The sequence below is a fragment of the Peromyscus californicus genome, unplaced genomic scaffold, assembly GCF_007827085.1.
Source record: "Peromyscus californicus insignis strain IS unplaced genomic scaffold, ASM782708v3 Scaffold_24__1_contigs__length_46423439, whole genome shotgun sequence".
NCBI lineage: Eukaryota > Metazoa > Chordata > Mammalia > Rodentia > Cricetidae > Peromyscus > Peromyscus californicus.
This window is the reverse complement of record NW_026294535.1, coordinates 11,810,883-11,835,833: the sequence shown is the minus strand read 5'-3', so window position 1 is coordinate 11,835,833 and position 24,951 is coordinate 11,810,883. Positions and strand designations below refer to the sequence as shown.

Genomic DNA, 24,951 nt, shown 5'->3' with positions numbered 1-24,951 from the left:
AAGTAGTCAGTCTGGCCTGGGTGAGTTTGGGACGACAGCAAGCGTGGCCAGCCGGTTCGTCTGCGGCATCTTTCACTTTGTGATCCTGCCCTAAGTTTTTTTTTTTGTTTGTTTGTTTGTTTAAAGCAAGAGAGACGACCGAGGAAGAATAAAAACCATGTCGTGTTTACATAAAAACAACAACAATAATAACAACAACAACCCTGAATGTTGGAAACACCAAGGCAGTGAATACTCAAGAGTACACAAACACCCCCCACCCTACCCCACCCCCCGTGCCCCCTCCATCTCTTTGCGCGGTCCATTGTCCTAACCATCTGGCGTAGGGAACCCCCATGGAGTATGTCACCCACAGACAGAGACTTGCTGTTTTAGAGAACCCCTCCTTCCCCCGCCCCCTCCCCACTCCGCAGATCTCATCCACTTAACTCCCTGGCCTTCGTCCGGAACACAAGATCCACGGGAGCAAAAGTGTTCCCAGGGCCGACCTGACCGGCGGGGGTGGCTCTCTGCTGAACTGCCCAGCCGGGAGGCCTCAGGAGTTAGGGGCTTAGGCTAGTGGAAAGGATTGGTGCTGTGTTACCGCCAAGGATACCAGATGATAACAGCGCAGGCAGTTATATCCCAAGTCACCTTTTAAGCCCACGTGCACGATGTAGCTGAACGTTCACCTGGACTTCGGTGACTGTATCGAGGCCATTGCCTAATGATAGAGACCACAGTACGTACAGGATCTGAATGACGCCTTTGAGCCGGGCAGAGGCCATCTGATGTCACGGCCTCGTCTGTGAAGAGCTTTCCACTAGTGTTTAAGTAGTGCTTACTATGTCCCCGGTACAGTTTATTAGTAACGCTGTAATATTTAACAGTAATCTGCAAGGCAGGTGTTTTTACCCTCTTGTTACCATTATAACACCACCGTCACCATTATAACACCATCACCATTATAACACCAACATCACCATTATAACACCATCACCATTAAAACCACCACATCACCATTATAACACCATCACCATTATAACAACACCATCACCATTATAACACATCACCATTATAACACCATCACCATTATAACACCAACATCACCATTAAAACCACCACCGTCACCATTATAACACCATCACCATTAAAACCACCACATCACCATTATAACACCATCACCATTATAACAACACCATCACCATTATAACACCAACATCACCATTATAACACCATCACCATTATAACACTGCCATCACCATTGTAACACCATCACCATTAAAACCATCACCATCACCATTATAACACCGCCATCACCATTATAACACCGCCATCACCATTATAACACCGCCATCACCATTATAACACCAACATCACCATTATAACACCGCCATCACCATTATAACACCACCATCACCATTATAATATCACCATCACCATTATAACACTGCCATCACCATTATAACACCGCCATCACCATTATAACACTGCCATCACCATTATAACCACCATGGTCATCATCCCCACTTCACCTGTGAGCATATAGATGTACAGAAAGGTGAAGTCACATCCCCAAAGTCCCACAGGCAGACGGGGCAGATGCTCCAGAATCTTGTCACACACCGAGTGCTTCCCCCGCATGCACAAGCACTCCTTCACCTAGCATCTTGGAGGGGTAGAAAGGAGCCCTGCTCCGGTAAAGCCATGCAGCGTCTAGGTTCTGGAGAAGACCCCTCTGGCTGGGGGGATTCAGATTTTGTGGAGGCTCATTTATGGCTTTGTTTATTGTAGAGAGCTGAGGTAAAATAACCTGTCGCTGGTACTCAGCCCTGCCCTACAATGCTTCATCATTGTTTCCTTCCAACCCCCGTTTTTGTCCCCATTTGCTTATTTATTTCGGTATCCCCCGCTGTAAATGTCCCATTTTTCAGATTTTTGTTGTCATTAGAACATCTCCCGAGTTCCCCTTGTCCATCAGTGAGTAGAAGATTGTCTCTGGCCTGTGTTCGCCATATATCTGTCTAGCAACTGCGATTGGATCCTTGTTTGAAAATTCCATGACAAAGGCGTTTCTTCACTGTCAGCGTCTCAGCAAGCCCTTCTCTGCCCCAGTCCAGCCTGCCCCCCCCCTGCCGCCCCCTGGTCCAGCTGTAGTGATTTTCCGGAGCCCCTGTCTTCCGACACACTGCATAATTTAACGCATCGTGTGTTTTGTTGTTCCCAGCCTGTCTCTTGCCACGGGCGTGTGAGCTCAGTAAGGACACAAGTCCTTTTGTCTACCGATGTATTCCAAATATCTAGACAGCATCTTGACACAAGATAGATACTTAAAAAGAGAGAGAAGAAGAGCTAGAGAGTGATGTTGTTGGTTGGGTGTAGCATCATCTTATTTAAAAGAACCTACAGTGATGTACACAGTATCATAGCTTTCAATGAATTTTGTTTTCCTTTTATTACATTTATTTATTCTTGTGTGTGTGTGTGTGTGTGTGTGTGTGTGTGTGTGTGTGTACACATGCTTGTGTGTGTGTGTCTGGGAACACATGCCATGGCATGCGTCTGGAGGTCCGACGGGAATTTGTTGGAGTTGGGTTCTCTCCTTCCACTGTGTGGATCTCGGGGAGAGAAATCAGGACGCCAGGCTGTTGGGTAAAGTGCCTTTATCGGAGCTGTCTCGCTGGCCCTGTCTTGTCTTGTTTTGTTTTGTTTTGCGAGACGTGGACAGGTTTCCGCAAACATCATCTGCCGGGTGTGAAGCTAATGGTTCATTTGAATAGGCTGGGAGAGGGTTGGCTTTTGCCTCTGAATTTCATATCATCCTTCGAGAACTGCCTGTCCTGAGCCTCTTAGACGCCACTTTGCCCCTTTACACGTCGGGAAAACCACAGTAAAGAGTGCAGGAAAGAGAGAGAGGTTGTCACCACTGCCGGTGGATCCGTCGGCTGCGTGCCTTTTCAAAGGAGGCTGTTCAGATCTGATAAGCGTGTTATTTTGTTATTTTAATGGTTTAATTGGCATGGTAATGGTATGTATTTATGAGGTGTGATGTGGTGTTTTCATACTTGTGTACTGTGTGATGATGACTGAATCAGCAACATTAGTCCATTCAATACACCAAACGTTCATCGTCCCTGTGCGGCGAGACTCGAACCCCATCTTCTGGCTACCTGGAAATATGCCATCCATTACTACTGGCTGAACCACCCTGCTGTGCAGTAGACCCAGGACTTAGTCCTCGGGTCTCTTGTGACTTAGTATCCCTTCTGCCTGGCCTCTGCCCCTCTGTCCCCTCCGTTGTTCCCAGGCTCTGGGATGGGAACTGTTCTTCTGGGCTCTACTTCCTGGAGATAGGCTTCTTAAGACTGTGCTTGGGTGAAGTGTGCAGGGCTTGGCTTTCTGAACCTGGCGTATCCACCTAACATAATGCCCTTCAGGTCCATGATGAGGGTTTTATCATTTTAATAACCGAATAGCATTGCATGATGCTTGTAACCTATCTAACGTATCTCCCCATCTGTTGATTGACAAGGCGGTTGATTCCATGTCTTGTTAATGGTGACTAAGGCTGCTATAAACACAGACGTGCAGCTGTCTCTTTAACATGCTGATGCCATTTCCTGTGAATGTGTGCCTCGTAGTGGGGTGACTGAATTGAGGTGTTCAGGCTTCTCCGTGGGTTATTCTTCTGTAGCTGTGCTAATGTAAGGATGGTCATTTCCGCACACCTCTCACCAGCACTGGACAAAGGTGATCTAACTGTGTACTCCACCCCGACAAGATCCAGCCTGGACACTCCAGAGTAAAAGGGGCCCTGGAGCGGGCTGGTGAGCTCAGTGGCTTCTGCACCGACTCTCTCTGTAGAAGTAGAGAGAAGGAAGAGCCTTGAGAGGGAAGGGCCCCGCAGGCAGCAGGCTGGAGGTGAGCTCCAAGGAATATGGCAAGTCAGGGCAGCGCATCCTGTGAGAACAGTGAGCCATCTAAAGCTGGATGGTGCTGTGGAGCAGGGAAGGGCACTGGCGGGCTGGTGGGGTGAAATAGTGGATGAGATGCTTGCCCGCAAGCCTGGAGACCTGAGTTCTGTCCCTGAGAACCAACCGCATGAAGCCTTCCTCCGGCTTCCATTCACACATTCTTACGCTACAGTGTGCCTGTGTATCCCGTCATCCCCCCCCCCGCCCCGCCCCCAGTCATTTTTTACAGGGTGGTGCTAACATGCCTGATAAAATTCCATATACTCAAAATAAGGTCTGGGCAGGGCAAGAGAAGCATTTTCTAATCAGCCAGCAGACAAACACACAAACAACAGCAGCAAAGTGTGTTGTGTGTTCCCTTCAGTGTGTGGTTTGAGTGTAAAGTCGTCCTTACTGGAGGCTGGGAAGGTTCGGGGTGCTGGATAAAGGGAGGTTCGACTGCAGAGACCAGCGCACATACCTGGAGGAGCAAGTTCTGGCAAGTTCTATTCTAGGGACTCCCTACTTTACAATAATCTATTGTTTATCTTACGAGGACCTAAAGACAGAGAAGTCCGAGGCTCCGAAAATAAAGAGGAAAGAATTCACCTCGGTGCCTTTTGTGTGTGCGGACATATCCTGAACTAACAAAAACCAAAGTGTGTGTGTGGGGGGGGGGGGGCAGCATTTAAAACATTTAAAAGCCTAGACTGCCCGGGAATGGATGTGGGAGCGTTTGTCACATTTCTTTCAAGTGTTCTGTTCATTGGGAGCTCGCAAGTCTGGGCGACCAGCCAAGTGAATGTCAGCTGATGACATATTGTAACTTAAAGCAGGCTTGGCTGCCAGGACCTTGTGTCGATATGATACAATATGATACAGTCTCATGGATATGATGTATCCATGTAAGTGTTTGCTGTGATAATACAGCTAACATCCAGCCCAAGCAGCAATGCTTTCTTGAATTCTTCCCTAGTAAGTCCCACCGGAAGCTAAGTACAGCCCCCTACAGTTCTTAGAACATACCCCCAGGTAGGGACGTCAGAACCTTTCTCTTCCCCGGACATTCCAAATGACAGGTACTGTAGCTGGCGGGTGGGGCAACGTGACGCATGGCCGTGTGTGACAACACCTGCACGTTACACAACTCGATATTGTCATCGTTAAAATGAACAGAAGACATGGAGTCAAAGAAATATAGCATGTGTCCTTGGGGGAGAGGGCGAGGGTAGTGTCCTCCGCGGGTGACTCACCTGTGCCTGGTCTTGGCTCCCTGCAGCATGGCTTGATGGTGGGGGTTCAGAGCCGCCTTGTGCCTCGGATACACACACACACACACACACACACACACACACACACACACACACACACACGATGGCTTCCACAGTGGTGGGACTGTGAGGTGACTGAAAGGGAAATATGTCTGACACTCACCGCCGAGCAATGTGCGGTTTGGACTTCCAGCACAACGTAGAACTTTGTGTGACTCAGTCATCAAAACTGGGGCACGTACTAGGGCAGAGCAGCGGCTGGAGTGACTTTTGAAGAGGAGCAAGTCTGTGCTGGGTGGGACACTTTCCACACACGAAGCCTGAGCCCTGAGTCACACCCAGGGAACACAATTGCTCACCGCAACTCCGAACGCTCCTCCGGCTTGCTGCCTCCCAGACTGAGGGTTGTTGGGTGGCTCCGAGGTCCTAATCTCCCACTCTTACCTTCTGTGGGACCGTTTCCCCCATTTCAGGAATTTGGGAGTCCCTGCAGCTGGGTGCCCCATCTCCACCGTCCACTCCCTGGTCTGTCCCCTGTCTGCTCTTTCCTGCCTCTTTGAGCTCCAGAGGGCGTCCTAGTGAAGGGATTATGATGTTACAGCCGTCGACTTTGGCTGTATGGGCGCCATGTAACAAACTGCCCCAGGAATCCTTGCCTTGCTCACTGTGGCCTTTATTTTACGACGTGTCTGTTTCTTCAGACTGGGTCCATGTCAGCCTTTGATAAAGTTCAGGTAAACTCTGTGTATCTCATCATCACTCCAACCCAGTATTTCACTGGCTGGATAAAGACACATGGCCAAGCCCAGCTCTCAGGGTGCTGAAGATGTAGGGACCCCCCCCCCCCCCCGCCGTGTAGTGCCGCCTGGCCCCCCAAAAGAGCAAAGCAGGGAAAAATTGGGAAGAAATTCTATCATATTCTTGGTGTCCAAATTCTGGCCAAACCTTTGGACAATACCTTATTTGAAATACGTTGGAAACTTTTGGTAGCCATGTGAGGGGCTCTGCTTGTAGGTGCAGAAAGAGGCTGCCAGCTTGGAGGTCCGCACAGACAGAGCCACAGGGACCGAGGAAGCCACATGGGACCCCACAGGTTGTACTGAGTCCCTCTTCCCTGTGCACAGGTTGGAGCCCACGGAAGGGATTCTAGGAAACACAACACCCCCCCGCCCAGGAACCTGGTGAGACCATGGTACAGAATGCACAGGCGGGTCTGCTTTCTTCCTGTCTCTTGTGGAACAATACTGGTTCCTGGCAGTTAAAGATTCGGAGCTGCTGGGTATGTTCCCACCTGGCCTGGGAGCCTGAGAGAGAGAAAGAGAGGCAGGCCTAGCCCTTTCCTTTCTGCAAAACTCCAAACTGGCTGGCATCTCTCTGCCTCTCCAGGAAGGTTCCTCTGAGTGGCCACGAAGTTTCAAAGATACTTAAAAACTCACTGCCAGAAGGTTTGGCCGGAGACACCCAAGAATTTGAACCGTGTGTGGCTCTTTCGAGCTCATTAGGAGCTGGAGCCGTAACGCCGCACATCCTGCCAGAAGCCCTTGCCGAGGTCAGGAGCTGCTGGTGTGGTTTGAAGTCAGAAGCCGGGGGATGACTCTTAGAAACCCAGTGACCAGTGTGGTGAAGGCGGATCTCTTTAAGAATACCCCCCTTAAAGAGTTATAAATAACACACCCTGTGGGTGTGTGTAGCACGTTCTTAGTCTGGATTTTCTCTAACAGAGACACCCGCGTGGCACCCATGTTGCCCAGAGAAACAATGAGATTCTTTCTTCTGGCTGGGCCTGTCAGAGGAAACAGGAAGTGAATGCTTATAAAGGGGTGACTGGGGGCTTTCATATAGCAAGGGGGGTCGGGTGGGGGTGATGACTGCTCTTAGGATCCCAAAGCTGATTCTTGTGGTGCCGCCGTGGAACCCAGGGCCCGGGCCATGCTGGCCAAGCGCTGTCCCACTGAGCAATACTCCTGCCCTCTGGAACTTGCTGGAAGAGGCGGAAAGATGTCAGCCAGTTTGAAGGTCTGACCGAAGGGAACCGCTGGGCCTGCCTCTCTCTCTGGCTCCTTGGCCACCTAGAAGCTGCTTTATGAAGGAGCAATGGAGAAGAGGAGCCAGGAGACTCACTGTAGAGAACTCAAGGCCATTGCTCTGTCTTCTGGGCATCTTCTGTCCCTCATGGCTGTCCCAAAGACTCCAGTGTCTCCTTATTCTGTCGGCTTGTCTGCACCTCACAGCTTGACTCTTGTGCATCATGAGGTAGAAGCCTGGCCTCCACCTTGGGACCTTTCCTGAGCTTTCTCAGCTCAGCCTCAAAACCCCAGCTCCATCTGCCCAGATCAGAACACCCACGGCGTTTGCTCGTGACAGGTGACCTGTAGAAAAGCTTTTCCTAATTACATGGGTCATAATAAAATAAATGGGTAGGGCTTGCAAGCTGCTCAGCAGGTCTAAAGGTGCATGCCAGCAAGTGTGAGACCCCAAGTTCAATTCCCAGGACCTGGCGGAAGGAAAAAAACCTGACCACTGCAAGTTGCCCTCTGACCTCCACACACATGCCACGGTGTGCATGGGTGTACATGTGCACTGTGCACACACACACACACACACACGCACGCACGCACCATGAATAAGTGTAATAAAAACATCGGGGTAATCTCTTATGAATATACTCAAGTGAAAAAAATTTTGGAACCTCCAGCAATCCCCCCTGAACCGCGTCAGTGTGGATGAGTTAGCGTTCACTAGGTTCCAAGAACGAGAGAGCAGCGTGTTAGGAGGAATGAACGCCAGAGTTGATGCTACAGGGAAAGGCGAAGGCTAACGTATTTCATATTTCATGGGATTTCCTCTCCTGGTGGGACAAACACTTCCCACCTGTGTGCTTGGGGCTATGCGGTTGGAGAGGCTGCATGGTAAGTTCCTGGGGGAGTTGAAGTTGTCTTCTGTTGGCCATGACCGGTTCTTTAATTTCACCAGCGTCTACCAACGGGGGCGTCTGCTCTCTGTGAGCATTGTCCTGGGTTCTGACCTCATTGACAATGCGAAGCGTACCGGTAAATGCCACGCTGGCTGTGTAGTATGAAAGGACCGTGTGACCAAGGGATGCTGCGTCTTCCTTACCCCAGGCCCCCTGTCTAAACTCAGTCAGCCCTGGCAGGTGCTCATGGCCACATTTCAGCAAGTAATGGCCAGAGAATAACCAAAACACAGTTGACATGATGGGCGGGAATAAAGCCAAGCCAAGGAAGAGATGGATGGGGCATCACTGTACGGGTGGTCGTTCCTTTAGTCAGTTTATAATGCCCCATAGTTCCCAGTGCGAGGTGACCGCTGCTGGTTTGTATGTCATGAATTCCAGGATCGCAGAGCACTGCCGTTGTGTTTCTGGATCAAAGCTGCTTGCAAAAGCACAACCAGAGAGTCTGTGTGTGGCGAGTCGGTCTGTCCGGATGGGGTGGGAAGCGCTGTGGCGCTCTACCTAGCAGAGCCATGTGTAGCACCCCTGGCCTGCAGGCCCCAGCTCTGACCTGCCTGCCTCCCCCATTCCCCCCACCCCCAGGTAATGGAGAGTGCAATCACGTTGTGGCAGTTCCTGTTGCACCTGCTGCTGGACCAGAAGCATGAACACCTCATCTGCTGGACGTCTAATGACGGCGAGTTCAAGCTCCTCAAGGCGGAAGAAGTGGCCAAGCTGTGGGGCCTCCGCAAGAACAAGACAAACATGAACTACGACAAGCTGAGCAGAGCCCTCAGATACTATTACGACAAGGTAAAGCCATCCTCAGCCTCGTAGAGCGGGGCGGAGGGGGGGGTCGGGGAGAGGCGGGGGGGGGGGGGACACTCCTCTCGTGGCTTACTGATGAGGGCAGGTGAGCGGGTGCCGTGGATCCAGTTAGAAGACCCAGTCAAATGTGTGTCCTGCGGGCACAGGATCTAAATCCAGTTCACCGACAAAAAAAGGCCTGGTGTGGTGAAATATCCCAGAGCCAGACGGGTGGAGACGGGAGAATACCAGGGACTCAGTGGCCAGCCAGCCTCGCCTACTTGTCAATTCCAAGCCACTTAGAGACCCTGTAGCTAGAGTTTTCCTGCCTGGCCCACAGTCAGGACAAATCTCTCTCACCTGCCTGTCCCACAGCCGCTCAGACCCGACCAAGTAAACACAGAGACTTATACTGGTTACAAACTGTATGGCCATGACAGGCTTCTTGCTAACTGTTCTTACAGCTTAAATTAATCCATTTCTATTAATCTATACCTTGCCACATGGCTTGTGGCTTACCGGCATCTTCACGTGGCGGCTGGCAGTGTCTCTCTGACTCAGCCTTCCACTTCCCAGCTTTATTCTCCTCCTTGTCCTGCCTACACTTCCTGCCTAGCCAATGGCCAATCAGTGTTTTATTTATTGACTAATCAGCAACACATTTGCCATACAGAACATCCCACAGCAAGACCCTGTTTCAAAAAAAAAAAGGACTGATGTATGGAACCTGAGGTGTGATGGCCACGTGTATACCCATGACCATGTGTACAAACAGCACACGGAAAGCCCAAGAAAATGGAGGTTACTTACACCTTTAATTTTGAGAAAAAAATTTTCCCTCCTGTGGAAACCTTTTGTGTGTTACTGGGGCTCAGATCTTGTCTCCCCCACCCACCCCCCACCCCCCACCCCGCCTTTTCATGTGTAATTTGCTGAGGACGGCAGCTGGTGACAGGGGTGTCGGGTGGCTGCGGGGCTTTCCAGATGCTGCTCCGGAGACAGACTAAGAATTAGAGTCTTTCTGGATGGGGGTGCAGTCAGAAGAACCTTCCCTGGGAAAGGACAGTTTGGGGGATGCAGTATTTGCCCCCCCCACCCCCCGTGTGCCGGGGGTGAAGCCCAGTGCCTTGTCCGTGCTAAGCAAGTGTTCCACCACCGAGTGACAGCCCCAGCCCTGGACACGTGATTACTGTTAAGCATCTGGCATCTCAGTCTCCCTGTGTGTGAAATGGGAATCATAGCAATTCCAGAATGCAGGGTCTCTGCGAGGATTCACTGAGCCATAGCGTGCTAAGTGCTTCTGTCTGTGCTTGGCATGTGACATTTGACGTGTTAGTAACTTCCCTAGTTAGAAACAGGGCCAGTTCCGTTTCTACATCGAGGTGAGAGAGCACTATAATTAAAAAAATTCATTTTATGAATATGGGTGTTTCACTTGCACGAGTCTGTGCACCACATGTGTGCAGTACCCACGGAGGCCAGAAGAGGGCGCTGAATCCCCTAAGACTGGAGTTACAGACAGTTGTGAGCTGCCATGTGGTAGCTGGGAATTGAACCCAGGTCCTCCGGAAGAGCAGCCAGTGCTCTTAACCACTGGGCCATCTCTGCAGCTCGTAGGGTGCTTTTAGAAGTGAATCACAGCACAGTTGCTGAAGCCTGGATGATTGGCGTGAGTCTAATTCATTTCTCACAAATTAGTTAGCATGCTTCGGAGGGCAAAATTCCTTCTCTTTAGTATAAACGTATCCGGTCCGTAATTATCAGGCATTTCTGTTTGAACCTGTGCTCGCTGACTGTTTAGCTTCTTGAACACAAAGGCTTAGAATCCTGGTAAACACTGTGAGCTTTTGTTCTGGGTTCACTCTTGCTATGAAAAGGTGAATTCCAACTGATTTAAATATTAGTTCCCGATCTATATTTAGCGCCTTCTGTCTGCAAACCCCCTTGGGATTGAAGACAGAAGGATTACACGTTCCAGGAAGCGAGGACGTCATTAGTTATAAAGCACTCCTTTCTGCTTGCCCCTAATTGCATGTGATTATGTCATTGGAGAGCTCAAGGTGCGTCCCATTAATGTGACAATTAATTAATCCCGGCTTAGCGCAGAGTCCTCCGAAGATGTGAAGGCACTTCTCGGCTAATTGCACTGTCTGGAAGCCAAACAGATGGCGTCTTGCTTTGCCTTTTCCCCCGGGTTCCGTGTTCTGCCGTGGGAATTGGGGGCCCTGCAGGAAAACAGTCTGCCTCGCCTGCTGGCGGAGAACTCCCGAGCTTGGCCTCTCCACTGTTTTAAATCAAGGTGTCGGAGAACAGAGGGTTTGTCCTGTCAGCATGGAGGGGTCTGTGTCGGGGCTGGGGAGTGGCTGTTGGTGGCCGCCAGCGCCGCTGTCTAGGGAGAGCAGCTTCAGCTGGAGAGAGAGACAGTCAAGCGTCTCCCTCGCACGGTGAGACCCCGGTGTGATGGTGTCCGTGTCACCCCAGCACTGAGAAGGCAGAGACAGGAAATCCTCAGGGCTCACTGGACAGCTAACCGGTGAGCTCCAGGCCAAAGAGACCTTGTCTCCAAGGAGGTGACTGGTGCTTCTAAGGATGACACCTGAAGTCCTCTGGCCTCCACGTGCATGTATATGAGTGTGCACACACACATACACACATGTGCACACACACATACACACGTACAATATACATACTCACAAGCGCACACACAAGTATAATTCACATACATGCACACACAAGTACAATATAAATACACACAAGCACACATACATATGCACGCACACGTACACACAGGTGCAGTATGCATACAAGCACACATACATATGCACATACATATATACACACAAGTACAATATACATACACATAAGCATACATATATATACACACACGTATACAAAAGTACAGTTCTCACACATACAAACACATACAGGCACATACACTTTTTTTTTAAAGGGGTTTCATAGCTGTCAGTCAGGGGGCGTATTGCTGCTTTCTGTTAGCTGTCTAGGGACCAGGCCCCGGGCAGTTCCTGTTGAACTAGATGACTTTAAACTGCACGAGACTCCATGAGAGTCCTTCCCAGCCTCTTATACAAAGCAGAACATGAAGACCAGGCTAGCCCACGCAGCTGGTGAATGGTAGGGGCTGGGGACCAGCTGCTACGTGTTCTTTAAGACACAAACCTTGACTTTACTTTGGAACCTTGGAGCTCAGGTCGGCCACCCATAAGCTCTTCTGACCTCAGGAGTTGGGTTTTTTGTTTCATTTTGTTTTGTTTTGTTTTGTTTTTTTTTGTTGTTTTTGGTTTTTGGTTTTTCGAGACAGGGTTTCTCTGTGTAGTTTTGGTGCCTTTCCTGGAACTCACTTAGTAGTCCAGGCTGGCCTCGAACTCACAGAGATCCGCCTGCCTCTGCCTCCCGAGTGCTGGGATTAAAGGCGTGCGCCACCACCGCCCAGCCCGGTCCCCAACTCTTAAAATCGCAGCAATGCCATGCTGAGGATTTGGCTTCCACCTTCCAAACTCTGGGGACCCGCTCCAGCCACGGCCACAGACTCTCACTACAGTTTAAAAAGAAGAGGAGGGGGAGGAGGGGGGAGGAGGAAGGGGAGGATGATGGAAGGGAAGAAAGGAAGGAGGTGAAGGAAGATGCGGAGGAGCAGAAGAGCCGAGAGGGAAGAGCAGCAAGAAATCCGCCATTCTGTCACCGAGACCTTTTATTTTGCGTTTTTTCTGGCTAACACTTCCGGTTTCGCCAGCAGCACCCTGATGGGCTGCGTCGGTCAGACTGGTTCAAATCTCTAGTGCCTGGCGGCATTAGCCTGGCAATCCCGGCCGACGTAAATGTCAGACCTCTCACAGAAGGGCAGCTTGGATCAGGGTCTCTGTGGGTGTGACACCCTTGGGCCACAGGGGCATGGTGTGATGTGCCCTGCCCTGCTCTGCTTTTCAGGCGAGGGTGGGGGAGTGATCCCAGACTCAGGCTGGTCCCCTCTGCTTCTCGGTGTCCTTGTCTTTGACCTCCTCTCCCCCCCGTCCTCCCTCACACTGAGCCTGTGAGTGGCATAAACCTGTGGCCATTTTTTTTTCTGTTGTCTTTTCTGGCCTTCTCTAGCTAGCTAACATCCTTTCCTTGGTGGCTGAAAATGCACATCCTTCGGTTTGTCCTAATAGGGAAGTTTCTCTGCCAGAGCAGACAAGCCTGTGACTAGCCTTATTTTTATATGGTATATGTTGTATTTTTAGCTTGTTCCAGCATATTAAAAGTGGGCAGAGGAGAAATGTGGAAATGTGTATAAAGCTATACACGAGACACTGAGGGGGGAATTCTGTATGTGCTCATGACATCTGGCAGAGTGAAGTGCAATAATCGGTGTCCCTTCAATACATGTGCCCTCCAGCCCACAGGTTGGGATGGAGAGGCGGGCATGGTGTGGGTTTGGGATTAGATGTTTTGGTTGGAGACCAGCTGGGGAGGGACAGTCTCTCTGGGCCCGCCTCAGCCTCCTTCCTTACAATAATGCTAGATTCTGTGATGTCTAGATTCAACAGCATGCATGTCAGTGTGCCCACCATCAGCCAGCACCCAGGCTAGGCCAGAGGTGAGGGAGCTGAGCCCTGCCTTGGGAGCCTCAGAGTCGCTGGGACTTAAAAGGTCCCTGATCTCTGACACCAAGGGTTTGAAGAGGTAACTGGGGCTGAGATGTAAGCCGCTCCTGAGGGCTCACATTCTGGGGTGGTCACATCCTCCACCTGCCTATCTATGGGTTTCCTCATGCACATACCCATTATTTTAGGAAAATCTGGTGTGTCGGGGGTGAGTGTCAGGGTTTGCAATGTTGACCTCCAACAAAGAACCCCTAGGCCTACCCAAAGCTTTCGAAGGGGCAACTGAGCAGGCCCCACTAGCATTCTAGGAAGGGGGTCAACTCAGTCCAGAGAGCAGCATGCTTTACTTTCAGGAGGAAGGGGGTTTAGGGTAGGGTAGGTGGGTGAGGGCTGAGCGGCCTCTGGCCAGCCTAAGGAGCTCTCAGGCATTGAGAGAACACTGTCTGAGCCCTGGGCAGGGGAAGGTCGAGGTGGCAGAGACCTGAGCAAGGCACTGAGTGGCACTCACCCTCTTCTGACAGACAGCCTGCTTTCCCAGGTGTTGCGTTAGCTCTGGGTGAGCTGCCCAGTACAGCTGCAGCTCTGTCGAGTGGAAAGTTTCAGTAGGCTCCCCGCAACCCTAGTTTTAAACCAATACTCCCAGAAGGTAGACTGGATGATGTAATTATAGGGACGCCTTTTGGAGAGTTTGTTAACAAGCTCACTATTTCCTCTACGTCTTCATAACAGCGGGCACACTTGGTTTAAAATCTTTCATCTTAGGGCAGAGGAGGGAAGGACTGACAGACAGTTAATGTCTGTAACTGCTTCCCCCGTGGACCAAGGGGTGTGCTGCCTTCATTCACTTAGAACATTAATTTATTTCCTCCTCATGCTGGGTCGCCTTGCCCAGCCTTAATACATGGGGAGGAGCTTAGTTAGTCTCACTGCAACTAGATATACTGTGTTTGGTTGATATCCGTGGGATGCCTGCCCTTTCCTGAGCAGAAATGGAGGAGGAGTGGATGTGGGGGTTGGGACGGAGGGGTGCATGCGTGGGGACTGGGAGGAGAAGAAAGAGGGGAAACTGTGACCAGGATGTAAATAAATAAATTAATTAATTACAAAAAATTCATCTATTTCAATGTATATAGGTGTTTGATGTGCATGTATATCTGTGAGCCACGTGCATGCCTGGTCCCCAGGGAGGCCACAAGAGGGCACTAGATCCCCAGGACTGGAGTTACAGATGGTTTTGAGCTGCCTTATGGTGCTGGGAATTGAACTCGGGTCCTCTGGAAAAGCAACTAGTGCTCTTAACCACTGAGCCACCTCCCAAGCTCCGTTCATTCACTCTTTAATGATTCCTTTACATTGACAGTTACATCCTTCTCTGCCACTTCTGTTTGTTCTCAGGCTCTCAAGTCCCTCAGCTATTTCTTTGAAAATGTCCCTCCCTCTACTCACATGGTTCAGCAGCTATGGGGCTGGGGACAGAGACACACAAATCATCCCCACCCCACTCCCAAAATTGTAAAAAGTGCTAGCATAGACATGGCGCTAGGCCTTCCAGCAGAGGGGGGTAGGGAAGTAGGGATGGAGAGAAGACTTCTGGGGGGGGGTCAAGATATTTGACCTAAGGCTCCTAGGCTGAACCCGAGTCCAGCTGGTGCCAGGCTGGGATAAGAAGACTAAGCAGGGAACAGCATGTGGGAAGGTGGGAAGCGCATATGTTTGACCTTTCTTAGTGCAGAGTATTTATTCAGGGAATGAGGTTGAGATGAGGCAGGGGAGAGAAGCATGGGGCATCTCAGGTTGCTCTTGGTACTTAGTGATGAGAGCCGGTAAAGGATGGAAACCAAGAAGGAGCCACGATTAGATTTGCATTTTAGAAATAAAAATCCTCATCTGCCTCCCATGCTCCTTGGCGTTGGTTGGTTCGACACTCGGCTCTGATCTTTTCTGGCCATTTCCTGAGGAGGCATTTTCCGCACTGGGTGAATTGGCCTCGTCGTGACATCAGAACCAGGGCCTGCAGCCCCGTCTCCAGCACACAGGGGCAGAGGAGGCGAGAGACACACTGCCCGGCACTCCCATGGGTGCAGCTGCTCATGGGAAGCTGATGCCATCCACCTCGGGTTGCTCCACGAGAAGACCCGGAAGCTTACTCAATCCCTTGTCCTTCCCCCGTCCAACAGACCTTTTGTCTCTGTTGTTGTTGGCAGAGAAGTTCATCCCAGGGGGAGGCTGGAAACTCTGCCAGCTCCCTTCTCATCCACAGATGAAAATGGTGATAGGGCTGAACAGCCCTCTGGTCTCCACAGCAACGTCCCAGCTGATCCTCACAGGGCACCGAGTGATCTTCACCTAATTGGAAGGAAATTAGGGGGAGCAGTCAGGGCAGAGCCACTGGCAACAGATCCCAGGAAGTCGGATGTATCACCTTCTTAGCTTAATTGGGTAATTCATTTTAAATGGGGTGTTCAATCATGACGAGAAAATGTTAGTATTAATAGCCTGTATCAGAAGTCAGCTGCCTGTGCCGGAAAGCTTGGCCCTGGTGGAATCCTTTTAAGACCCCCAAAAACAAATTTTGAGAAGATAAAAGGATATATCTTCAGTCCAGCGTGTGTTCCTGTCCTGGAACTTTCTCAAATGCCTGTCTGGGCCGTTGTGATGGTGTTCTGCGTATGGTTGAGATCCTTCCTGCCTGGCCCTAGGCCTGAGTATCGGGGAGCCTGAGAGCCCTGCTGGGTGCCTTTCCCCCACTTCGCGCCACGTCAGCTGCTCCGATTGTGGGGGGCACAGCAGATGGCACCTTGGCTTCTGTCCAGAGGCCAAGGAGGGTAACCAAGACTTCCCTGCATGAATTTGGCCCTGGAAGCTGCCTGGAGACCTGCGTGTAGCTGAACTCCCTTTTGGAGGACTTCCAAGCTGGCCACCTTGCGCCCCCCCCCCCCGGCCCCCGCCCCCGGAGATGGCAGCCGGCATGAGAAGGCAGGCGGTGGGTGTGCAAGAGACCGGATACCACGCGTTAAATTGGGGGGTGCTTCCAAGCCCTGTAGCACTCCACATTCCCCCAAAGAGGGCGGTTGCTAAGAAACAGGATGAGCCGGTCTTGAGAGTACAGTTAGCATGTTGATGGGGCGGCGGCGGCGGCGGCGGCTGCGGGGGACTCAGCTGCCGAGGCTCGCACAGCCTTGCCAAACTGCTGCATCAGGCACTTGCCCTAGCCCACACCGAGTCCCCCTTGGCAGGCGCCAGCATTCCTGCTCCGGGCTCTTAGCCGCAGGGAAATTTAGGGATTGTGTAGACAAACTGACAAAAAAAAAAAAAAAAACCGCTAACATTCACATCGCACCTCCCACCACCCACCAGCCACCAGCTGCTCCTCTGGGCGGGCTCTCCGCCACTTTTGCCCACAGGCTCAGCTCCTACCCCAGATGGTAATACCAGGAGGGAAGCTCACGTGTGTGGGGGCATGCTGTGCTAGGCTCTGTGCTAGGCATTGCACTTTTGTTAACCATTGTCTGACTCCCAAGGCATTCGGCCTTGTGGCCAGTGATGGACCCATTCTAGAGATGGAGATACCGAGTCTCGGGGGGCGGGACGGGGGGAGGTTTGAGTAGCGCGCACCCAAGATGAAGCGGTTGCTTAGGGTCAAGCATTCAGCCTGTAAGTTTTAGCCCGGAGTTGGGAACACGTGAACTTGTGGATCACACAGGTGCAGGTTGCTGGGGGCCCAGGCTGGAGTCTTCCCATCCTTCCTGTGGCTGATCTGGGGCAGGCCAAGAGACAGAGAGGTCCCAACACTGACTGATCAAGTGGTCCATGGAAAGATGGCTCTGAGCCGTGAGTGCTGAGTGCTAAGGTGCTCTGAGCGAGCTGAGAAAGAGAGGTGTTGGGTTGGAAGCCTCAGAGAACCCCTGCTTCTAGAACATGCTTCCTTAAGGAGCCAGGATGAGGGCTGGAGAGATGGCCCGGTGGCTAAGACCACTTGCTGCTCTTCCAGAGGACCCAGGATTGGTTTTTCAGCACCCAGATGGGGGCTCACAGCCATCGATAACTTCAGTCTCAGGGGATCTGAGACCCTCGTCTGGTCTCTGTGGACCCTAGGCGCTCATGTGGTGCCCGTGCACACAGGCAGGCAAAAAAATACTCCTGCACATAAAATCAAAATAAATAAGTCTTCAAAAACAATCCAAGAAATTATCAAGCCGGCCATAGTAATGTACACCCTTATCCAGTGTACAGGGAGTAGAGGCAGACATGAGTTTAAAGCCAGTCTAGCGTACATCGTGAGTCCCAGGCCAGCCAAAGCTGCATAATGAGATCCTGTCTTGGGTGTGTGTGTGTGTGTGTGTGTGTGTGTGTGTGTGTGTGTGTGTGAGTGTGAAGTGGGGGGGGGGCAGGCAGGAAGCCATGTTGGCATTCCTTACCCGTCTGCTTTCTTACCTCCCTGGCCACCCAATGGCCCTGGGAAATCCCCACACTCTCTTTACCATCTGGCCTCACTCTACTGGTTTTGAACCTTCCTACCTCTGGGCCTCACCATGAGCCCCGCCCACCTCGCCTGTCTGCCCCAGGCCACCTCTCCAGCTGAACTCGACTGTTCCTCAGCAGCCTGTGCTTGGCTGTCTTGTCTTGTCCCGTGCCCCCTTCCCTCTCCCATCACTGAGCCACTTTATTTGGGCCCCCGCCTGGTTTTTTTTTTTTCCCCTAATTTGCCATCATCTCCACAGTGTGGGCTGTGGTGGCTTCCTGTAACCGGAGAAGTGTGAGTGAGGAGTGAGCAGGCCTCTTCCATAGCATCGGGGGAAATCTGTCATTGTGAAATGTCAGCCAGCCCCCGGTAAGAACCGAAGAAACCACCTCACCCCGCCTGCTGGACCTCTAACCAATGAGGAGCCTCAACGCAAAGTATTCATAGTTTCTTTTAAACGCCTCTTTTGTTTGGTGCTTGCCTTAGTTAGCTTTCTGTTCCCGTGATAAAGCGCCATGAATCAAAAGCAGCTTGAGGAGAAAAACGATGTATTTCTATCATGAGGGGAAGTCAGGGCAGGGCCCTGGAGGCAGGAGCTGATGCAGAGACCATGGAGGGGCACAGCTTACTGGCTTGCTGTCTTATACGCTTGCTCATGACTACCTGCCCAAGGGTGGGCCCTCCCACGTCAATCATTAATCAAGAAAACGCCCCACAGATTTTCTACAGGCAGTGTGATGGAGGTTTTTCTCAATCGAGGTTCCTTTTCCAGATGACTCTAGCTTGTGTCCAATGGACAAAAAAAACAAACCAGGCCAGTGCCAGAGGCTGAGCCCAAGGCTCTGTCTCCAGTCTGGAGTGTCAGAAATCTGTCAAAGCTGGGGGTAAGGGTGTACTTCTGTCCACCTGCGGCCCTGACGTCCCCATGCCAACTGTCCTCATTAGAGCTGTCCAACTCAAAATGGAGAACCATTGTAGCGGGTCCCCAAGCCAGCCAGGGGAGGGCTCTGCTGGCTGAGCCGTTACGGTTCCATTTATTGAGGGGTGTTTAAAAGAGCCAGGATGGAGTTAGGGCTGAACCTAGCAAGAAGCAGCTGCAGAGAGAGCCGGGGAGAAAGATGCCCTCAGCATCCAGCTTGAGTCTCCCAGGGAGGGGTGTCCTGCCTGACCAACAGGAAGAGGGGGTCCTCGGGGTGCCCCGGTGGCTCAGGCAGTGAGTCTGAGGAGCCTTCCCAAGGTTACATCGCGGCATGAGGTGAGCCAATTCACAGGGCAGTTTACTAATGCCAGAAAAAAAAAAAAAAAAAAAAAAAAAAAAACCTTAACCCAAACCACAAGAAAAAAAAAATCTCCCAGCCGGGAGCTGGCGGAGCAGGCCAACTCCGAGCCAAAGTTAGGGTGTGTTATTCTTAGAAGTTTGTGATGGTGTGCGGATGCGCATGCGTGCCCGTGCTCCAGATGTAAGATCTAGACAAAGGGTGTCCCAGCTCTGCCTAGCCTGGTGCCTAGACCAACATCCAGCGTGAAAGACGCAGGCTGGGCACTCCACAGAGTCAGTGGCTCTGCTGAGCAGAGGTAATTTAAGAAGCCCCTCAAGGCTGCTGTAACAGATATTCCCCCCAATTTGGTAGCTCAAAGCAACAGAATGTTCCTGCCCCCACTAGGAAGCCAAAAGTCTAAAGTTAGGTCTCAGCTGGACCCTTGGCCGGTTTCAGGGAAGACCCCCCCCCACCACCTCTTCCAGCCCTGGTGGTTCCCAGCAGTCCTTGGTGCTCCATAGCTTTGTCTGCCTCTGCCTTGACGTGGGCGTCCTTCCCAAGTGCCCCTCTCTGTCCTCTTGTAGGACACTAATCGTAGCACTTCGAAGTCTGCTGACCCCGAGTCTCGACCCCCTTGGCCGGTTTCATCAGCAGAGACCTTATTGCCAAATAAGGTTACCGGCTAAGGTTCTGAGTAGGCATGAGTTCTCAGGGGAATACCATTCACCCACCACGCTGTGGGGGTTAGAGGAGGCTGCCTAGTTAGAAGTAGCTTGGGTGGATGGGGTCAAGGAGCCTCTGATACATGCTCCTTGGGGGCAAAGGTGAGAGGACCTTGCCTAAAACAAATGTATAGCTGACCCTAATAAAGCTAAGCAACTGCTTAGGGCCCTGGCAGTCCATAGGGCTCAGGCTGAGCCGAGTCAGGGCCTGCACTGCCCACCTACCTAACACTTGGAGGCTTCCAGGACTCCTTCTGGTTCTGGTTCTCGGAGCCTGGGCATTTCCAGAGGAAAGTCTCTTGGGGTTTTGGGGGCAGGTTTGCTGGTTAAGGACAAGGGAACGTTGAGCGTGGCTCCCGTAGGCATTGTGTTCTAACTTTGGAGAGGGGGTACTTCAGCAGAGTGAGTCAGCCTCCAGTCTGTACATGAATCAGATGATGAACTTATGTGGGGTGTTGGCTGGGAAGCCAGTAGCTTGGAGACACGCCACCCCTGCTGCTAGACTGTGGGAACTCAGGGCAAAGCTCCGGGTCCCTCATCTGTGAAATGGGCATTTGGGTGGGTGAGGCTCCCTCACAGGCTTTACAGTGAGGTGCCATCTAAGGTTATTCTGATTGCCCCACAGCAGAATAATAAAAGTGTGGTACAACGGCCACTGTTGGCCAGGCAGAATTCAGCTGTGCACTGTCATGTTTCAAGGACTCCGTGAGCAGGGTACTGACACTTACGCGCTTCTAAGAGCAAACCCATGAGCTATTTTTTTTTTCCTGTTTTAAGGCAAACGGAGGCCTATGGAAGTTGACTAATGTTTCCAGGCTATACCAAGTAGACAGGCTGGGATTTGAACCCAGGTCTGCTTATGCCAGTGTTATTTCATGTAATGTTTGGTTCATCAGTGCTGGCTTTAACTGTGCGAACTGCTGGCCACGAAGGCACACCAAGCCTCGTGTACTAGAAGTTAGTTTTCTGTTACTCTCCGTAGGTAATATACCACTCCTTGGTTGGTTGTTGATAGCTAATCAAGGATGGGATTACTGGGTCCCAGTGCTTCATGCCAGGGGATCTTATGAAAGCAGGTGCCTCCATGCCCCAGGGATTGGCAGAAACAGTTCTGTTTGTGGCTACAGAGAGTGCGCCTCCCCACAGGGAGGAAGAAGGAGCCTTTCTTCAGCAAGGACCTTGCTTCTGCACCAAGGAGCCAGTTCCTAGGCCCCTGTCAACAAAACCCCACCGCTGCTCCGGAATGCAGTGGTTTAACATCAGTAGCAGCCTGTGGACCCAGGGCAGCAGCCTTCTGGAAGGGGGTGTGGTCGTTGAGCAGAAATGTCTCAGGCCTAGCTGTGAATACAACCCAGTTTAGACTTCAGGCACGGTTACAAGTCATGTGACGCCGGCCCAGTTTCAATCTGACAAGCAACACATACTAGATACATGTCATGTAGAAAATGCAGATGGAAAAAAGAATATTATAATCACTGTTACATTGCATTATCCATCTTCTAAGATTAATTTCTTTCTCCTATAAGCATGCATGCATATGTATGTGCATATATAGGTGCATATATATAATGATGTTAATATGTATATATAAAACATACATACATATGCATATTAACATCAATTCACTGAAATGATGAAACCTCCCATAGATACTGTAATTTTTCACTTAAGTAATATGTAAAGATACAAGGGAGCAAGCATACTGTTGTTCTCTGAAATAATGACATGACAGTTCACTCTATGGCTGCCCCACTATTTAATTCCCCTCTCTGTGGTGGAAAATTGGATCAAATCTCCACGTCCACACAAGAGCAGTGACTTGACTTATCTTTAAAGCAGCCGGGTCATGTGCACCTTGTAAGGTGGCTGTGTTCATGGTGGGTGGTGGCCTGCACGTGTGCTGGCTGTGTCTGTCCCCTGACCCTTCTTCCCCACAGCTCATTTCACACAGAGCATCCATCTACTGTGAGAACGTGCCCCATAGAAATCCACCATCCCGTGTCCACTGGCACTCAAGCTCCTGGATCCCACTGCCAGGGACCTGAGTGACAGGCCCCCAGGGTCAGCAGCCTCCAGTGGTCTCCCATTGGAGCCACAGCCACTGTCAAGAAGCCAGGTTGGGCCTTCTTGTCCGGCAGCACATTTCCTGCCTCAAGAGGCATCAGGAGCAGTTGGCATCTCCTGGGTGTCTGGCTCTTGTCTGTACGTCCACACAGGACCTGATGTGCAGTGTCTCTGCCATAGGCTATGATCCCGGACATCCATGGGCATCCCACGAGTCCTCAATTTAGCAGTGGCTCCCTGATGGCCACTGCTCTCGCCTCCCTCCCCCAACCCCTAGAATTCATTGGATCGTGTGAGGTTTTCATATCGTGGTGAACGTCACATTATGGCTTGTGTTCAGCATGATATACCGCACATCTCTTTCTTGTCTGAATCCAACTAAGTAAAACCCCGTGTTTCCCCTGCTTGGTTGAGGTATATAAACCAGATGCAAACTGCTTGCTGGGCCGTGGGTCACAGAACTGTGGATAAAGCAAGGAGAATACACACAGCCTCCCAAGAGGGTCGTTTTGACTGTTAACCTGTCATCCAGGCTAAGAGCAGGTAGCGTGAATGGATTAATATTGGCTAAATGGGCTTGGAAAATAAGGATGGTGATGCTAATGCCAATAAATGTTTGGGGCTTTTATTGGGTATTTGGCTACAAGCGTTAGGTGGATGGGTCCTTCCCACTCTACAGCTGAGGATGTCAAATCATGTGGGTAGAATGAGACTGGGTGGCGCTCAAACTTAATCCAAGCAGCAGCCTTGCAGTAGTATCAAGTAGATACTTATGGGAAAGGCCCAACTGTGTTGTCTGTCCCCTTCCCCAGCTGCGGTCCCCACACGCACGAGGCTGAGAAAAGTCCCAGCTGGTGGAGGAAGTTTCTGTACAACTTCTCCCTCCTGGCTGTGCCAGCGTGGCTGACCTTTCTCAGGGCTGAGCCCAGGGCTGGGGGGGGGGGGGAGTGGCAAGGTCAGAGGGCAGGAGGCTGCAATTCCAGGGTGCCCTCAGAAGATGGAGCGTCAAGGGAGCGCGGCCAGGAAGCACGATGAGAAACCCGTTGAGGAAACTGGTTGGATCACGAGTCTGAACACACCAAAGCCTGACCCATGACTTTAGATCAGAATTGAGGTGCCAGACCTGTAAAGCATGTTCCACACACACATGGTGAGCCTCCTGAGCCAACAGAGAGATGAAACAGAAGATGATGAAGCTCTCAAAGGTGTGACGTTGTAGGGATGTGCGTGTGGTGACAGTAGACCGTATCTGTGTAGATTTTTAGCTTAAAAATGCCATGGGGGTGCTGGACGTGGTGGTGCACGCCTTTAATCCCAGCACTCAAGAGGCAGAGAGACATGTGGGTCTCTCTTGAGTTCCAGAGCAGCCAGAGCTGCACAGTGAGACATTGGGGATTGGGGAAGAGGGGGCGGAGAGGCTGCAAGAGCCTGATGTTGCCCAAGAGTCTCCTGGACATGGCTGATGTACTCCAAGAACTCACTGCAGCAGACCTGTACAAGACTCGACCCGTCAGCGTTTCATCATGAAAGGGAAGAGGATCATGGGGCCATTCCCCACCCCGAGGGACTGTTCAGTTGCCATTGGCTGGGGAAAAGGGTGTTGCTTTCTTCAGTACTATAGCTGCTGGTACGCTGCCCCGTAACCTCCCTCCTACTGCTTATGCAGGCAACCCTGTTAAACTCAGTAGACTCCGTGGATCACAAACACACACGCATGCATGCACGCACACAGGCACGCACGTGCACGCGCGCGCGCACACACACACAGGATGAGAAAGTGGGAGGAGGGGAGATAACAGGGGCATAGGGAAAGAGATGAACTAAAATTCATCAGATACATGTATGAAACCGTCAAATAATAAAAATATATAATTATAAAAGTGGTGTGGGGCAAAGCACATGTAGGCATGTGTCTGTATGAGATATATGTATGAAACTGTCAGTGGCCTCTGGCTTCATGCGAGGGTCATTGCTCTCTATAGTCAAATTCATGTACTACGGCGAATGCTTAGTGAGCTTATTTGAATATTATCCTGATAGAACTAGGAATGTAAGTTCCACCCCAGAAGCATCTCTGTGTGTGTACCCATAGTAGACAGTATGCGTGTACATGCACTAAGTCGTAAAAGTTCAGGAAAATTCTCATCTTGTCCACTACACGTAGACATGATTTTGAGAATCCAGCCGGAACAGAGTGGAGAAGATTTGAAAAGATGTACCTGTCCCGAACACGTATACACATCTGTCCTTGTCGGTATTCAGTATACTGACCATGTATATAACATTAACATCGGGTTAGGAGAGAGAAGTAATATGGAGATTGTGTAAAGTATATGGGAGGGTGTGCACAGTCTGTCTAGGAGTCCTGTGTCACTTTGTGTAAGAGACTTGAGTAGACGCAGGGTCCAGAGGCTAACCGCCCCGCCCCCCACAGACAGTGAGGTAAGAGATGACAGTATTTGGAATGATTTACACAGCCCTGTCCTCTTCAAAGAGAGAAGGCAGTGTTCACACCCACCACATATTTAAGCACAGTTATGGACACACACGTTCTCAGAGGTGAGTCCGTGCGTGACCTGTCAGGGCTGCAGACAGTTCTGGGGGAAATGGAGGCCAGTTTGTTGCTGAGGAAGTGAGCCGGGAGAGGCGCCTTTGCTCTGACACCTTGTGCCTTTCCCTGTCAAACTGGCCACACTTCAGGTGTCATTTCCTGAATGACAAACTCCACAGAGGAGTCATTTCCAAGCCCAGCCTTCCTTTTCTGGGTATCGCAGTTGTGTGTCGGCGGTAGGGGAATCTTGTTTCCCTTTCTCTGAAGCTGGCCTTGACCTTGTCCCCGCTGCCTGGGGCTCACCAGAAAGGGTGCAGAGTCGGCTC

At 51.1% G+C, this 24,951-nt stretch overlaps 1 protein-coding gene across 1 annotated transcript in view; it reads left to right on the top strand.

The window, feature by feature from the left end:
* The window catches only part of Elk3 (ETS transcription factor ELK3), a 64,170-nt gene that overhangs the window by 18,864 nt on the left and 20,355 nt on the right, over window positions 1–24,951 (top strand). Inside the window, exon 2 of the mRNA XM_052753127.1 lies at window positions 8,760–8,969. Within this exon, the coding sequence (XP_052609087.1) occupies window positions 8,763–8,969 (207 nt within the window). The 5' untranslated portion in view covers window positions 8,760–8,762. The remainder of the gene's footprint in view (window positions 1–8,759; window positions 8,970–24,951) is intronic.